This window comes from Pseudomyrmex gracilis, unplaced genomic scaffold, assembly GCF_002006095.1.
Source record: "Pseudomyrmex gracilis isolate BER0280 unplaced genomic scaffold, ASM200609v1 scaffold_74, whole genome shotgun sequence".
NCBI lineage: Eukaryota > Metazoa > Arthropoda > Insecta > Hymenoptera > Formicidae > Pseudomyrmex > Pseudomyrmex gracilis.
The window spans coordinates 163118-178021 of record NW_018020658.1 but is presented as its reverse complement, the minus strand read 5'-3'; the positions used below and the strand labels follow the sequence as shown (position 1 = coordinate 178021).

Below are 14904 nucleotides of genomic sequence, written 5' to 3'. Positions count from 1 at the left end.
CGCGCGGCCTTGGCGGGGTCACTGACCTCGGCCGCGCGGCCTTGGCGGGGCACTGACCTCGGCTGCGCGGCCTTGGTGGGGGGGGGGGTCACTGACCCGGTCGCGCGACCGCGGCGGTGTTACTGACTTCGGTCACGTGATTACGGTATATATATATACCGTATAATACATATAATACATATAATATTCTCTTTTTTACTCTTTTCCTTGTCACGTGACTTTAGTCATGTGTTGTTTTTCCACTTCTCTCTCTCACTATTTTTTAAGTTTGATTTTCATGCGTTATTTCTGACATTTCTCATATGTGTATTATATATGGTTTATAAGACGTATATACTATCTGTCATCGCGGCGACAGGTTGTGTTCACTGACAACACGTTAAATAAAAATAACAATAGCGTGCGCGTAGCGCGCGCCTGTGTTGTGCTAGTATACTAAACAATACTTCATCATATACAGAGAAAATTTAAAACGTTCGTAATAATAATGCATTAAAAATATCATTATAACGGCTGTCTCGTTTGAACGAGAGTGCGCTATTTGCGCAATTGCTATCATTCTATTTCTATCGCTCATTGGATGTAAAACAAGGATGTGTAGAATGACGCATAGCGCGCCTCTCGTATATTGGTCGAACACAACCAATTGGACATTGTGAACACACTGCGTACTTGCGAGCTCCACCGTAGCGGAGCCATAACCTAATCTATTCATCTTAGCGTGTGCGCGGGAGAAAGAGTAAAAAAAACAAAGTAAAAAGAACAAGGAGGAAAAGATATTTAATACACAACATCATAAGTGAAAATGAAACGACCACACGTCAAAGCAGTTATCGAAGAGGTAGTAACGGCTCCGGACAAATTCCAACCAGTTATCGGTAAGAAACAAACTTTGTTGTCCACGTTACCGTAGGTTTGCTTCCTTTTAAAAACTTTGTTTAACTAAAAATTTTAAACTAAAAGTTTTAACTAAAAATTCAGAGTGACAAGCCACCAATAAAATGAAAAAGTTTTGCTATACACTTACATTTTTTATTTGTCAATAATTTATTCGATACATTTGTGTTCGCAAACGACGTTTTTTTGCCATACAGTGACCTTCCAAAATGGTCAGATGAAGGACAAAGAGGTTCGGAAGATCTCGTGTGGTCTGTTTCGAGACAAAAATGAAGAAACCGTATTAGCCATGTCAAACGGACACAGTGTTTACAAGGGTATCAGGCCGACTTTTGACAAACAGCCTCTGCGGACGATGCTGCTTCTCCACAACAAGGTGACGGGCAAAGCGAGATTGTTGGAAACAGAAAGGTGGCTAGTTTGTCCGGTATTAGACAAACCCACCGCGGACAAAGACACCGACGACACAGAGGAAAAGATCGCGATATTGAACAAGCAATTCGGATCGAAGAAAGTCAGACGTAAAACCGAGCAATTTGAGAGAATGAGAATGAGCGTTGACGCCATCAAGGATCAACTTGAGAAGTCGGCGTCAAGTAAGAGTTTCTGTTTTCGCAACGTTTATTAAAATTTTTTCACATGTAATACACAAACTATATAAATCTTTTATGTCCTTTTGACAGATATCAAAATTGACAAAGTGGATTTATCCAATGAGTTGAGTGTCGAAGAGTGTATCTCAAGCGCATTATTACCTCCGTGCAATAGAAACGCAAATAATGTCAAAGATGTGTACAATATAAATGATATCATACCAATAGGGAAATTAGAAACGTTATATGACCACGCGGCAGAGATTCTTAATGGATCTGCAAATGAGTATGTACTTAGATAAATATTAATATACGTATGTATATATTATTTATATATTAGAAATTGTTTTTAAAAAAATATTTTTTGTTACAGGAAAACTAAATTCTTCAAACACACGCTAAAGAAAATACAATCAGACCCGGACAAAATGCTCAAGATCGCTCTGTTGCTTTACATAGAAATGATCAACACGTGGTTTGCCATGCCAATGAAAGAAGCGAAAAAACGTGATGCCGTCGCGTGTTCAGTTTCGGAGATAGTAAATCAGCACATTATCGACACATACAGTATATCCAGTCCGAATGGACGGTAAGTTCCGATCATACGCGTCAGGTTTTGTCAAATATTTTAAGAGAATCTGATTTTTAACAGATTGAGACCAAATACCATGAAGGACAAGGGCCTTGTGCACTGCTTGATTCTTGCTCTTATAGCATCGGACTTCGAATTGAACTTGGAATTGTTTCGAGTTATGTTGACAACGCGAACCGGTTTGAGGAAACTGATGGACCTCGCGAGAATTATCGGAGCGACGCCCACGAAGGACGACAAGAAGATTATCAAGCTGAAAGTTCCATTGCCAGAAGTCATGACTCTCGTCAAAAAGGGAAGGAAATCTACGAAATCGGCGAAAACTTAGTCTTTGTGGCTATTGTTTTGATATTTTACAAAACGTTTTGATCAAGTTTTTAAAAGTCTTAATTTCCTTTTTTTGTACAACTCCGCAAATCTTGTTTACTATGTAAATCTATATGTAAAATATATGTATATTTTTGTTATACCATGTGTCTGACCTAAATTTTTGAATTGTTTTGAATTTTACTGCGCACTCCGTTTTTTCCAAATTTGCGTCACTGCTCCGTTTGATGAATGAGTTGTGACACGATGTGTACTCGATTTGAGCTTGTCCCTAGCACAGTGTCGCGGCAAATACAAGCGACTGAAAGAGGTTAGAAAAAAAACTGTTTACAAATTACAGATTTATATCCAGAACTTGGTGAAGTAATAAACTTGTAATCGTATCTCTGTTGCGTAACCACGGTGTTGGAATTTCTACTCAGTGTCCGTGATAAACACAAAAAAAAACAGAAAAGATATCCTTCAACGCGATGATAGCCTTATTGACCAGAAGGACGAGTGGAGGGGATCACATTCGAAAGTGTATATCGCACGTACTGGAGCGGAGAGATTTATCAGCCGCCGTTTCGAAGAAAGCAAAAATGGTAAACGCTACGTCTTTGATTTTACACAAGTTTTAAAGAAAAGTGACTTTTTTTGATCGTGCACTGTGCAAACAGATGTAAATTCACCCGTTTGTTTAGTGACTTGTGGTGAAGGTGGCAGCCAGCCACTTGTTACTCGAATCCTGTTGCACTTGACACACATGACACGTTCGATATTGAGTTTTGCAACAACAATCTAATCACGTTGCAGATGAAAGAAACAAACATTGCGATTTAAAAACAAAAAAAATAAGCGACAGTTTTTCATCTCGCGATTGTTTAAACTTATTACTTTATAAAACGTAAAGATATCTCTGACAAACCATGTTGATCTTTTCTGTTAGAGCAAGCTTACTCCGGAAGAAAGGGAACAGAACTTGAATCCACTGCTGTCAACAGGATGGACTGTACAGTCCAACAGGGACGCGATTTACAAGGAGTTTGTATTCAAAAACTTTAACGAGGTAAGTTGTGCGCGAATACGATAATTATTTATACTCATTGATCACAGATGTGTCCTTTTCAAATCACAGGCATTCGGATTCATGACAAGAGTAGCCATGCAAGCTGAGAAAATGGATCACCATCCCGAATGGTTCAACGTATACAACAAAGTAAACATTACTTTGTCGTCTCACGATGTGAATGGATTGTCGCAGAGGGATGTGAAATTGGCAACTTTCATTGACAAAGTTGCCGCCACTGGTAACAAGTAAAAACTTGTCTTAAAAAGCTGATTGTTCCGGGCTCTATTTGTTGGATACTTACATGACAATAAGGCGAAAAATGTTTTTTTTTTTTTATTATTATTATCACATAATATATATATATATATCAATGTTACTGAAATAAAGCTACTTTACTTTTAGTGGCATTATAAATACTCAATCTAATTTCTTAAAAATCTAACGCACGTTGTTTAGCAGGCTGTGCTGAAATATTAAAGAAAAAAAAAGAAAAAGCAATGGTATAGAATTCAATAGTAAACAGTTTTTATTCTAGAATACAATTTATATAAGTTATCTGAAGAAAGCTTTGTACGTCGAACACATTTAAGTACTTTTATATTATTGCAATACTTATTCAGATGATATCTTTCTATCTTTACCTATTGCCCATCCTTGTTTGATAACACTGAACAGACCAGGACCATTGTAGATAAGCACAAGCAGACCGGCGAGAGTAGCCGCAGATATTAAATACAGTGACAAGAACGCCACTTTCGGAACGAGTGTGCCCACTACAATAGGTCTCGCGTAATCCAATATAATGGCTTCCAGTCCCCTGAAAAATAAACTTTGTATTTCCGCCGCATCTTCTATGGAAAATTGACAAGCTAAAATACAAACGCAAACGGAGTCTAAGTTGGAGTATCAAAATATCAAGTACCAGTGCGTGTGCATGACGGTTGCGGCTGCCAGTACCATTTCAAGAAATTTATTTTCGAACAACAAACAAGCTGGTATCAATGTAAGAAACGACGCGGCCACAATTCTCTCAATTAACCAGAGACGTACGTGGTCCCCGTGACTACTCGCTGTTGCTCGAGTCTGAATCAGGCTGGTTGTCGATTGTGCGGGCAGCTGCAAAAAAAATAAAACAAAGAACCTCATTCTGTCTGATTGATTTTTAACTCTATTTCACAAATGTGTCGTCGTTGCAACCTTGGATAAGATACAGTGTTTTGGTTTTACGTTGGAAACTGCACGGTTCAGATTTGCAAGGCTCGACGCGGATCTGGGAAATTGAATTGGATTACAGCTGCCTCGTGCGAGCAAACCGCCTGGTTTCACCAGTGTCTCTGCAACAAAATCAAGTCGTGTTACAGTTTTCTTCAATACGCGTATACGAGATTACATAAATGTGTTTCGAGGTTAAGATTTTCTTTTATGTGCAAAAATTTTGTTTTGCCAAAGCGAACGTTTTTTCAAAACACGACAGAGTTCGCACGACGAAGCTTACCGAGCTGTCGGATTTTGCGAAAAACGTTGACACCAGCTACTCTTCCCAGATTCATCTTGTCGAAATTGTTCGACGATTATCAAATCACGAGTTTGACTTGACACACACACACAACGCGCGCGCACACACACACACACGCACGTGTGAGCGAGATAAAAACAAAAACAACCTACCGAAGGTAGGTAGGTTGACTTTTCTTTTAATTAACAAATAGATCAGAGATAACATATGCGCAGAAAAGTAGATTTTCATAAAAAAAAAACAAATAGTATCCTTTTTATTTAACAGATAGCAATTTGTTGTACGTAAAATTTTCAATTTTAGATGTCAGCACGGATTGTGAACAGTTCGCGCCACTGCGCAAACGGGTCTTTAACCTGAAAACGGACGTCAAAAAACACGTGTGCGTTAACGAGTGATTCATTCAGAAGAAGAAAACAGAATTATTTTGTCGAGTATTTTCGTTTCTCAAACATGGAAAGATTCAAGAGCATTGACTGGTGTTTATATTGAAAGAGATTAAATATTTTTCTTTTTTTTTTTTTTTTTTTTACAAACTTTATTAACTAAATGTTTTGTTACACGTGATTTTTTTAGGTTGCCCGCAATAGAAGATGTGGTAGAGGATGTATTCATCAAAGGCGAAAGATTGGAACGAGAGAGCGTTATGTATCAAATATTGAACGGTTGCTTCAGAGATCCGCTCGAGGATATTGACGAAGAGTACGAGCAAGTTGATCTCGATCGTATAAGACAGTTGGATCCCGATCTTTTTCGTAAAGAAAACACACGTAAACGTGAGATAACAAATAATCGTAATAAAAGCGAGAACAACGACGAGAGTCAGAATTCATCGGAGCAGAAAAACAAAAGAAGCAATTATATACCCGGTTTGAGAAAGCAATCGTTTCATTTTCCCAAAAAGTCTTGCTTGAACAAAATTCAGCAAGCTACGTGTCTTCGCGCTCTGTTGCGATTAACCAGCAACGAGAAGAAAGCGATGACAAGTGAAGAGAGAAACGATCTGGAGAGATATTGCGTAAACAAATATATATTGATCCTATGTATTGATCCTATGTATCTTATATATATTGATCCTATGTATCTTAGTTTCACAAACGAGTTTGCTTGGATGTGTATTTAAAATCATTACGTTTCCAGGAGCTGAGAGAAAAAATAACGGCAGAACAGAATGAGTTCCTAGAATTTGCTAAAAAGAAATGGGATAGCAGTTTTAAGTGGAATATCAAATGTATGAAATTTGTGTACTTGAAGTGGAAAGCAAAAGTGGACAAACTTCTCAAACTTCCTAATGAATATGTCGAAATGACCAGTATACCACTTTCTGTTGCGGAAACTCCCGCTTTGAACAAAGATATCAAAATAAAATTTATAAGTTATTTGAAGGAGGTAAAGCTCCTTTTGCATAATGCGAGGGAATAGTGATAGCGATAAGCAATAGACACAGAATTCCAACTCGTCGGAAAATTTATCGCTGTTGCTTATTCCGTTTTCTGATCTGCATTGATACACATGTATTTTTGTATGTTAGATTTCGCTGTTCCTACCGTTATTTATAAATATAAACTCTTTAAAACTGGTGTTATTTCTATCGCTATCGCTATTTCTTCTATTGTGCAAGAGGCTCAAGTTTTACATATGAATAATTGTCTATGTACTCGCAGATACGTGTATAGATTTTGGTTTTTTTTTCTTGTTCTCTATTTCTAGGGTCATCTTACGAATGTAACGTTGCCTGACCTCACCCGTCCTTATTTTCTAAACATAAATACTGATATACTGCTCGAAGAATATTTGTACACTTCGTCTGAAAAGCAACATTTCAAATTATCAGTAAGCGAGGATAGTTGCTGCGAGAATTTTGCGACGAACAACAAGGTGGACGTCGTCATTTCTTCCAGCGGTCTGAAATGTCTGCTGAACAACATCGATCCGCAGTATTCGAATTTGTGGACCATTTCGGTGGTCGTTAAGTCGCATAACGACAGAAATGTCGTTTATATCGACAAAAGATTGCCACCCACAACTGCTACTATATCGCAAAAAAATACATGGGTGTACAAATATATTCTCAGATATCACTTTGTCAAAAAGAGTCAGAAAAGAAAGCAAGTAGAATAATAATTTATTTCTCGAAGCACGAATTTGATATATATAAATGTAAAGTAACAAATATTTCAGGAACGAAGCAGAAGACGAATTCGAAGCTGAAAGCGCAACTATCAAGAACTCTTTGTCTGATATTGCGAGCGACGAAAATTTACCGGATTTAGACAAAAACCTAGATGATCACGGAAGTGATAGCGAGACTGATTCTACATCGAATAATCGCTCGAACGTATCGTATAAGCTCTTCACAATAGGGCCGTGTTTGTCTTCGGATTACTCGAAACTAATGAAAGAAGAGATGAAAGAATTTCACATGCTGGTCCGTACGAAAACAGACGGTGTAGAGGTAAAGAGATAGTTTACCTTTTATTATTCTCAATGATGTAATCGAGTTACATTATAAAACAAGTATTGTGTAATATTTTTTTCCTAGACAATTCTGGATGATAAAGTACCTGTAATGCTAGACCCGAAGATGGAACATCAGCTAGGACTTGGAGCTGAAGCTATAACATTAGAAGAAGGGATAAACCAATGGATGTCGTTGATAGTTAGACCAAACACATCGATAGCACGAGGTAATACATAGTTCATGAATGTTCGCGTGTATGTGTTTTATGTATAAATATTCGTTACCGTTGCAGTAAGGATAGCAACGGATACAGCAGAAATAATACAAATAGACAGACCTACTAAGATGTCGCTCAGTAACGAAATAAATAATTTGTACAAAATTAAGGTGGAGGATTCTTTATGCGTTCTGTATAACATAATCAGAAATTTATCGAGTTTGACGCCCGGTCGATATATTTTGCGACATGAGCCGCAACACGGTGCGTTTGCGTACGTTTACAAACATTCTGAAGAATGTTCTGCAAATAATTTTACACCGAGGTAGGTTTCATTCAAATTGACACAATATCTAGAAGTTACTTTTTTTATCGAGAAATAACAATAAGAGAATATTTAAAAAATGTTTCAGGAAAACTCGGTTTAAGTTACATGAGAATTGGAACTCGAGCTTCGAAACTACCACCGTCACACCGTGGCCGTTACTGGATACCATGACGACGATACCGTCGCTCAGATTCTTGAAGAGAATGCCCGCTATGTTCAATCCTCGACTTACTCAGATTAGAGGACGTCCAAAGAAACTTCAAACTCCATTAAAAGCCAGCATTGATGAACCAGGTTCATCTCAACTTTTTTAGCACTAACTCAAACATTCGAATAAAGTTTTCGATAAACTTATAAACAAAAAAAAAGGCAGAAAAAGAAGGAGCATTATGATGAAAAGATAATAAAAAATCATATGGATCTACAAAACTATTATCGCAATTGACAGACGATAATACAAAAATGATACATGTAAAATTTATTAATTTATTTAAAATAAATAAAATAACATTTATTTGTACACCAAGATGATTTCTCTGTTATCTGAAAATTTTCGATCAAGACTTCGAATGTTTGTCACTATATTAATTCGGATAATAAAGTTCTACGTGTGTGTGATAATTTTTAAAGTATATTGAAATATTTCCAGAAACAAAAAAACCAGGTCGCATCCTTAGACGACGAAAACGGAGAATTCTTAGAAAACAACTAAGTAAGAAATAAAAAAAATAATATACATCTCTAAATGTTCTGGCAGTTTCGGGGCGTGAGTCTTGTTGGTTGTGTTTCCACAAATGATGGCTTTTTATTATATGATAAAGTTTTAGATTTATTTGTATCTCTCACAAAAATGTTATATATATACATATATGTGTATATATATTTTTACATGTAAACTAATATATACTTCGTTTTAAATTTGAGATTTTTTATAATATATATATATTCTTCAAATATTTATATGATATAAAAGTAAGAATATATGTATATAAAATATAATTTATAAATATAACTTGTGTAAATATGGGTCGTGGAAAGTAAAATTCTTCTTTAGTTTTACTGGCCTGTCCGTAACACTAAAAAAATCTCCCAAAATTAATACAAAAATAATTAAAATATATAAGATCTTTTTTCTAGATCTTCATTAGTACATGAAGCACTTAAGCTGGAATCTTTGTGCGAGCGCATTTAACACTGCTTTTTTATAGATACAACAATTGCAATGCATCAATAAGACAAAGAGAAACGTGCAACGTGAAACTCTCCAGTGTTTTGTTCAAGTTATGTGGAAACCAGAGAAAGAAGCGCCTTTTTGTAATCTCCCGAGGTGTCTCCCTGTAACACATACACTCACATCAGTCGCTTAATTAATCAAGCTGTGAAATGATAAAAATTAATGTTTTTTTAAATATGTAATACAAAAACTCACAGCTATCCAGCTTTCCAATGACTTTCCGAAACGTTCTTCAAATGCTTTTTTAATGTCTCCTAAATCGATTTCGCTTCGGGACACGATGATACGGATAAGCGTTCGATCTTTTGTGCCTATGCCGTGCATACTGGCGTATAAACGTTCGGCGAAGAACCCAACCTTCGACTTTACGCATTTCACTGGTGATAAAAAAGATAAATATTTTTTTGTAGAATAATCCACAATGTAGATTAACAAGACATAAAAAGGATGACATTAGTAAAGAAAGGTGGGGGCAACAGTTTCCATGCTGAGAGAATATTACAGTGTAATTACTACTCAACGTAGATTTTAAACAAAATTCTATTTTTACACAACTACTCTATAAATTCCATAACACGAATGTCTTTGTGCGTGTTAATTAGTTGCCATGCAGCATTGTCAGGAACAATCCTACGATACGGGGACCTGAGCAGGAAGTACACATCATTTTCATGCATTTTATGAATCAATTCAGAATTTTTATGTCGTTTTAGAGATTGCTTGAAAACAGGAAAATCCTTTCTATCACATAACCGTGTGCCTACATTTTTTAATAGAAATTGTCAAATATGTGTGTGTGTGCGCTTGTGTGTTCAAAAGTATCTAAACGTATCCGGGAATGTCAACAACATGATTGTAATAACTCTTCTAAGAAAAGAAACAAACAAAAGCTACACAAGATTCTAAACTTGCTTTAACTTAGAAATACTTTTGCAAAAAGGGTCGTGGAAAGACATGAAAATATATACGGCCGTATACACATATTTCTCACGAAAAGGGAGAGAGGGGGTTTAATTCGTGAAATTGTATCATATTTACTGAGATTTACTGCTATTCCACTGCGCGTTCGAGAACGTTATCGTTTCTTCGCGCCGAACTTTGTTATATCAATCGCTTATTCTCACACTGAAAAAACGTACAATCATCCTCGTTTAAGCACAAAGTGAAAACTCACGAAAGTATCTCTTGATCATAATTATCAATTGATTCCAAAACATGCGTGTGTATCGTTTCTGCTCGTAATACACGTAAGACTAAAGTTTCTAGTCGCGTTTTAACAAGTTTCAGCGATTACAAATTCACTTTGTGAATGTAAAAATGTTAGCACAACGTGCTCACGATCGTAACGTATGTCACAAGTCACGTTATTTTATCGGGAAAAACTTTACCTATTCCAAGTAGACCTTTCTCAACGCTGCCGGAAAATTCCTTCTTAATGGCGACTTCGATGTCGTGTCCCGATATTTTCTCGTATTCAATAAACGTCTGTCGCAATTGCTGATAGCTGCGCGATATCAAAATCGCGTTGAACTGAGACTCGTCCGTTCCCCATTGCTTTTCACCTGCGTAAAAAGTTTCAGATCAAAGAACTGCCTTGTTGCGTTGTTATTAAGAAAGACGACACATCGAGAAAGACGTACCGGCCTCGTACAATGCTTGAGCATCAGCAACCGCCTGGGCATGGTCGATTCCTTGGTTCTCGTCTCTGTTTGCTTGCACGAGAGATACCATCAGTCTCTTGAAGTGACCCGAAGTATCGCCCTTCAGATCACTCTCCAGCGTTCTGCCGTATACTGTTTCAAAATATAATCCATTCTTTAGCTAATCGAGATTGTGGGGGAAATAAAATTTTATCAATTACACAAATACACAATAAGAATCTCACAGTTCTCGTAATACGTGGCGATCGTACGAATGCCGTAATTGCTCAAGGTGCATAGAATCTCAACGAGCGCCTCTTCATCAGTACCCATGCCGCTGATTGCATCATGCAGCTCCTTAGCGTAGTAATGTGGCAGTGGGGTCATAAGGGCAACAATCACATCTTCCAGTTTTCCGGTCAATTCGCTCTTCAAGTCGCTAATCAAATCTTTTCCGTACAGAGTCTTGAACGCCTCTGCAATCTCCAGCCTCTGTACAACACCTCTCTTTGTAAGCACGTCGATTATTGCTTTCTCATCTGTGCCGAAACCTTTCATCGCTTTGCGCAAAGTAGCGGCATCCGCGTTTGCGTCAAACGGCTCGGCCGGGTAAACAGTTGGAGTGCACTGCAAGCGTTTAATAAATTTTTACTAATTACAATTTAAACAAGAAAGATTATATGAAAGTGTGTGTGTGTGATTATTTTTTATTTAAATTCAATAAAATAAGTTTTTCTACGATTGGACATTTATGAAGGAGATAATATATGAATATTTTGTTATAATAATTTCTTTAATAAATCTCCAGTGGTGTTCAGTCATCAGGACAGTTATCTTATTTATGTATATAAACAAATATATACACATTTCTAATTATATTTAAAACCATAATTAACTCGTGAATAATTTGTTATCTCAAGTATTTTTCAAAGCTCTGTATACTCATCATTTTACGATCGTAAAAAACCGCTTAACAGAAAGAACGTGAATCGACTTACTAACTAGGCTAAAGTTAAAAATACGAATTGATCAATACTTCGCGCTCCAAATAGATCAATGTTGCTCGTTGGTAATAAGCGACGATGATCTTATCGCTTATTTTTCAATCTCGTTTGCGAAACGAGAAAAAAAAAATACATAAACATGTATATGTTTCTTGTTACGTACCTTGAACGGATAATACGGTTGCTGCGACATTTTTGTTTCCTACTTCGAGATTGCTGCTGGTCTTTTTGCGGGGAAGACTCGAGACAGTCTGAAACAAATTCAGGAGCAATGATTGTGAACGCGATCGAATGCGTCATGCGTCTAAATTACAGGCCTCATCAAATTGGCAGTTTTTTTCGCAAGTGACGCGAACGCCGCGAACAAAGCGGCAATCAAAAGACCGGTACGACGGTACGTAGAGTTTTTCTCGGTAATCGTGATTCCGACTTTTTTTTTTTAAGCACCGCAGGACACGCGAGAACGATTCTATCGACCGCGCGCGCTACGGTTACTTTGCACGCTGTCACGAGGGGATCGGATATTTCTCCCCTCCTTTTCACGCAAAGGATCGTCTTCGCGCGCTTGGTATTTAATTCAAATAAAAAAAACAACGAAGATACGTAATCGAGATCGCATACGCGATAACGCGAGATGGTAATCAAAAATTCGTTTTGATAAGACTCACCGGGCACCAGAGAACGCGATTCGATCACTACGAACGCCGGCAACTGACAACGAGCGATGAGTCGGCCGGGCCACCACCACCAGTCACACCCACTTTCACGTAGTATCACGTCATCGCGGTTGTCCCGTCAAGGCGGCGATCGCTCTGAGCGATTACGAAATCCCGCGCGCCTCACGTAGAGAACCATGCGCCGATTGTGTTCAGCGTAAATTAAAAAAAGACGTGACGTCTCGCCTTGGAAATTAAAGCGTTTCAAGGACTCAGAAATGTAAAGGCCGAACTGGATCCTCGACGGACTTAAATATGACCGGCTCTCGTAGGAACAAACATAACCTCTGTTGAAATAAATTATTTCTTTTCTCTCTTCTGTGAATATTATCAATCAACATATAGTATGTAATAGTTTTTTTTCATGTTTTTATACTATTTGTTGAGAGTCAATTGCATTAATTTTTGAGAAAAAAAAATCAACTTTGTCCAATTTCAGTCTCTGATCACGGTCTCCTGCAACAATGAGTAATCTCATAGACGCACACTGGTTTCCACTGGCATCCCAAGGAAACGTTTACTCAATGACCAAGTTGTTTTCTCCCAATACTTCCAACAAGCTGCTGGTGGCATCTCTGAAGAGAAAGATATATTCTTGCGAGTATCATCAAATGTCAGATTTTCTGAGACCTATGGTGAAGGAACTGTTGTTCACATATATTCCCAGTACGCAAAGCTCATTAGATTTTATGGAATGTACTGTTTTTTTCTTAATGAATTTACTTTGTATTTTTTCTGCAGGTGGCGCAGAAATAATTTCTATCGATGCTTACAACAAATCAGATACCGGAGATAGTTTTGTGATAGGAATTACAATAATGAAGACGAGCAAAGACACGATTGAAAGATATCTGAACATATACACAGAGGGTGCGGTGGATGGCGAAGGGGACGAGGGAAGTACAATTGAGGCAATAGCTCAAAATTGTCTCATGGTGGAGCTGTCGTACACTCCATATCACTTGTATCACACTATCCTGCCGAATCAGGACTCGACGCGTGAGGTATAAAGCCAGTATTATTTCACAAACGTTAATTTTTGCAATATAAAACTAACACTTTTTACAGGTAGTTTGGCTGATATCTGGAAGCGATTGCAATATTCACATGATAAGAGAAGACAAATTGAGCCACGTTTACAGTGAGTCCTGTATTGAAAAATATTTTCCAGAGCTACACGATATCCAAACGCTTGCTCTGTGGATTAATATTTATTATTATGATAATAATAAGTGGTACGTTAGGCTTTTGTCTCACATGTATACTTTCATATGTTAATGTGTGGGGATCAAGAGTCACTAAATTATATTTCTCGACTCGATGCACAAATTCGTATCTGTATAGGAATGCGATCTTTGCAGGAGAGTCACCGCAATTGGCTGTGAATGCGGTCTTGTCAAGGTAGCTATAGTAAACACGGTCGATCTTCAGATTTCTCGCCAGTGGCTGCTCAGATACGATAAACCCGTGCCAAGCGTGATAGTATTTCCGCAGCGAAATACGATCAATAAACCGTCGTTCATTGATGTCGATCGTAAATATTTCAAACATGTATTTACACACAAATCAAACGCGCGCATTTTCTTCATGAAGTAAAATTAGCAAAACTTTCCAGTTGGGCCACGTAAGGACGACAGTACGAAATTGAATGTTGTTGTTTTGAACACCAGCAACGCTGTTGTCTTTGAGTAAGTGGATGTATCGGTGACAGATGAGCGTTGCGTTTTTATATATTTCACACAGTAGAGTTGATATTTATGGTAAAAATTTTATTTGTCTTTTATCAGAGATATTCTTGAACACGAAATGAAACGTGATGTAATATTAAGCAGCGGCGAGATGTCCGAGTGTATTTTGTGTTGCTGTGTGGCAGATGTGAACATGGACGGTCAAAATGAGATATTACTCGGCACTTACAATCAGGAAGTTCTGATATTCGCGTTGACAAACGGCACGTGGGAATTGGCCGTTAGAAAGCTGTTCGACGCTCCCGTGCATTCCATAAGCTACATGGATATAACGAATGACGGAATGAAAGAAGTGATTGTGCTCACTCAACGTGGTGTACACATATTACAGGTTTCGTATTTATTCTTACGTACATATTCGGCTTTACACGCATAATATTTGTTTATTCACTCATTCAATATTTAAAAAAACATATAAATAATATATTTTAATAGACATATATGATTGTTTTTTTTTATCATTTTATACAGCATAACACAACGGAGTTGGAAGTAACGTGGAAGAAACGTTACAAAAAACTAATTGACATGTTAGCGGAGAAAATGTAATATTTGTTAAAACAAAAAAAAGGTAATTTTT

The 14904-nt window shown here is 37.4% G+C and overlaps 6 protein-coding genes across 8 annotated transcripts; 4 read left to right on the top strand and 2 right to left on the bottom strand.

Annotated features, from left to right (window-relative positions):
* Positions 1-643: 643 nt before the first annotated feature.
* LOC109854901 lies at positions 644-2551 on the top strand. Its single transcript, XM_020428491.1, has 5 exons — positions 644-878; positions 1095-1493; positions 1581-1776; positions 1864-2079; positions 2143-2551. Exons 1-5 carry the CDS (start codon positions 806-808, stop codon positions 2408-2410), a joined length of 1152 nt encoding a protein of 383 aa, XP_020284080.1. The 5' UTR covers positions 644-805; the 3' UTR covers positions 2411-2551.
* A 150-nt stretch (positions 2552-2701) lies between these two features.
* Positions 2702-3807, top strand: LOC109854904 (probable pterin-4-alpha-carbinolamine dehydratase). Its single transcript, XM_020428495.1, has 3 exons — positions 2702-2993; positions 3338-3457; positions 3527-3807. Exons 1-3 carry the CDS (start codon positions 2880-2882, stop codon positions 3707-3709), a joined length of 417 nt encoding a protein of 138 aa, XP_020284084.1. The 5' UTR covers positions 2702-2879; the 3' UTR covers positions 3710-3807.
* Positions 3808-3968: 161 nt separating this feature from the next.
* On the bottom strand, positions 3969-5094 carry LOC109854903 (succinate dehydrogenase [ubiquinone] cytochrome b small subunit, mitochondrial). The gene is made up of 4 exons (XM_020428494.1): positions 4956-5094; positions 4658-4794; positions 4383-4576; positions 3969-4277 (listed from the first exon to the last, which is right to left on the bottom strand). Exons 1-4 carry the CDS (start codon positions 5008-5010, stop codon positions 4073-4075), a joined length of 591 nt encoding a protein of 196 aa, XP_020284083.1. The 5' UTR covers positions 5011-5094; the 3' UTR covers positions 3969-4072.
* Positions 5095-5107: 13 nt separating this feature from the next.
* On the top strand, positions 5108-8849 carry LOC109854899. Of its 2 annotated transcripts, none has more exons than XM_020428488.1 (10): positions 5108-5133; positions 5280-5455; positions 5553-5994; positions 6117-6365; positions 6687-7084; positions 7158-7431; positions 7519-7663; positions 7730-7979; positions 8068-8276; positions 8632-8849. In XM_020428488.1, exons 2-10 carry the CDS (start codon positions 5430-5432, stop codon positions 8703-8705), a joined length of 2067 nt encoding a protein of 688 aa, XP_020284077.1. In that variant the 5' UTR covers positions 5108-5133; positions 5280-5429; the 3' UTR covers positions 8706-8849. The 2 variants fall into 2 exon arrangements, with proteins under 2 accessions (XP_020284077.1, XP_020284076.1); XM_020428487.1 differs by having other exon boundaries at positions 5110-5137.
* A 125-nt stretch (positions 8850-8974) lies between these two features.
* On the bottom strand, positions 8975-12624 carry LOC109854825 (annexin B9). Its single transcript, XM_020428312.1, has 7 exons — positions 12529-12624; positions 12024-12111; positions 11102-11483; positions 10857-11009; positions 10605-10778; positions 9412-9593; positions 8975-9317 (listed from the first exon to the last, which is right to left on the bottom strand). The coding sequence occupies exons 2-7, from the start codon at positions 12051-12053 to the stop codon at positions 9264-9266; spliced, it is 975 nt and encodes a 324-aa protein (XP_020283901.1). The 5' UTR covers positions 12054-12111; positions 12529-12624; the 3' UTR covers positions 8975-9263.
* Positions 12625-12626: 2 nt separating this feature from the next.
* On the top strand, positions 12627-14885 carry LOC109854824 (kaptin-like). 2 transcript variants are annotated; one of them, XM_020428311.1, is made up of 8 exons: positions 12627-12844; positions 13016-13242; positions 13318-13580; positions 13645-13811; positions 13938-14110; positions 14192-14264; positions 14364-14655; positions 14796-14885. In XM_020428311.1, the coding sequence occupies exons 2-8, from the start codon at positions 13041-13043 to the stop codon at positions 14871-14873; spliced, it is 1248 nt and encodes a 415-aa protein (XP_020283900.1). In that variant the 5' UTR covers positions 12627-12844; positions 13016-13040; the 3' UTR covers positions 14874-14885. The 2 variants fall into 2 exon arrangements, with proteins under 2 accessions (XP_020283900.1, XP_020283899.1); XM_020428310.1 differs by having other exon boundaries at positions 12631-12920.
* The last annotated feature ends 19 nt before the right edge of the window (positions 14886-14904 follow it).

Excerpts from the sequence above, each read along its gene's own strand:
- LOC109854901 (XM_020428491.1), top strand. The coding sequence starts at position 806 with ATGAAACGACCACACGTCAAAGCAGTTATCGAAGAGGTAGTAACGGCT. Across the intron at positions 879-1,094 it reads CAAATTCCAACCAGTTATCG|TGACCTTCCAAAATGGTCAG; the intron begins GTAAGAAACAAA and ends TTTGCCATACAG. Across the intron at positions 2,080-2,142 it reads ATATCCAGTCCGAATGGACG|ATTGAGACCAAATACCATGA; the intron begins GTAAGTTCCGAT and ends GATTTTTAACAG.
- LOC109854904 (XM_020428495.1), top strand. The coding sequence starts at position 2,880 with ATGATAGCCTTATTGACCAGAAGGACGAGTGGAGGGGATCACATTCGA. Across the intron at positions 2,994-3,337 it reads TTTCGAAGAAAGCAAAAATG|AGCAAGCTTACTCCGGAAGA; the intron begins GTAAACGCTACG and ends CTTTTCTGTTAG. Across the intron at positions 3,458-3,526 it reads TATTCAAAAACTTTAACGAG|GCATTCGGATTCATGACAAG; the intron begins GTAAGTTGTGCG and ends TTCAAATCACAG.
- LOC109854903 (XM_020428494.1), bottom strand. The coding sequence starts at position 5,010 with ATGAATCTGGGAAGAGTAGCTGGTGTCAACGTTTTTCGCAAAATCCGA. Across the intron at positions 4,795-4,955 it reads TCGCAAAATCCGACAGCTCG|AGACACTGGTGAAACCAGGC; the intron begins GTAAGCTTCGTC and ends ATTTTGTTGCAG. Across the intron at positions 4,577-4,657 it reads AACACTGTATCTTATCCAAG|CTGCCCGCACAATCGACAAC; the intron begins GTTGCAACGACG and ends TTTTTTTTGCAG.
- LOC109854899 (XM_020428488.1), top strand. The coding sequence starts at position 5,430 with ATGGAAAGATTCAAGAGCATTGACTG. Across the intron at positions 7,980-8,067 it reads GCAAATAATTTTACACCGAG|GAAAACTCGGTTTAAGTTAC; the intron begins GTAGGTTTCATT and ends AAAATGTTTCAG. Across the intron at positions 8,277-8,631 it reads AGCCAGCATTGATGAACCAG|AAACAAAAAAACCAGGTCGC; the intron begins GTTCATCTCAAC and ends AAATATTTCCAG.
- LOC109854825 (XM_020428312.1), bottom strand. The coding sequence starts at position 12,053 with ATGTCGCAGCAACCGTATTATCCGTTCAAG. Across the intron at positions 11,010-11,101 it reads CGCCACGTATTACGAGAACT|TATACGGCAGAACGCTGGAG; the intron begins GTGAGATTCTTA and ends ATTTTGAAACAG. Across the intron at positions 9,318-9,411 it reads CATTGGAAAGCTGGATAGCT|GGAGACACCTCGGGAGATTA; the intron begins GTGAGTTTTTGT and ends TATGTGTTACAG.
- LOC109854824 (XM_020428311.1), top strand. The coding sequence starts at position 13,041 with ATGAGTAATCTCATAGACGCACACTGGTTTCCACTGGCATCCCAAGGA. Across the intron at positions 14,111-14,191 it reads GTCGTTCATTGATGTCGATC|TTGGGCCACGTAAGGACGAC; the intron begins GTAAATATTTCA and ends AAAACTTTCCAG. Across the intron at positions 14,656-14,795 it reads GTGGTGTACACATATTACAG|CATAACACAACGGAGTTGGA; the intron begins GTTTCGTATTTA and ends CATTTTATACAG.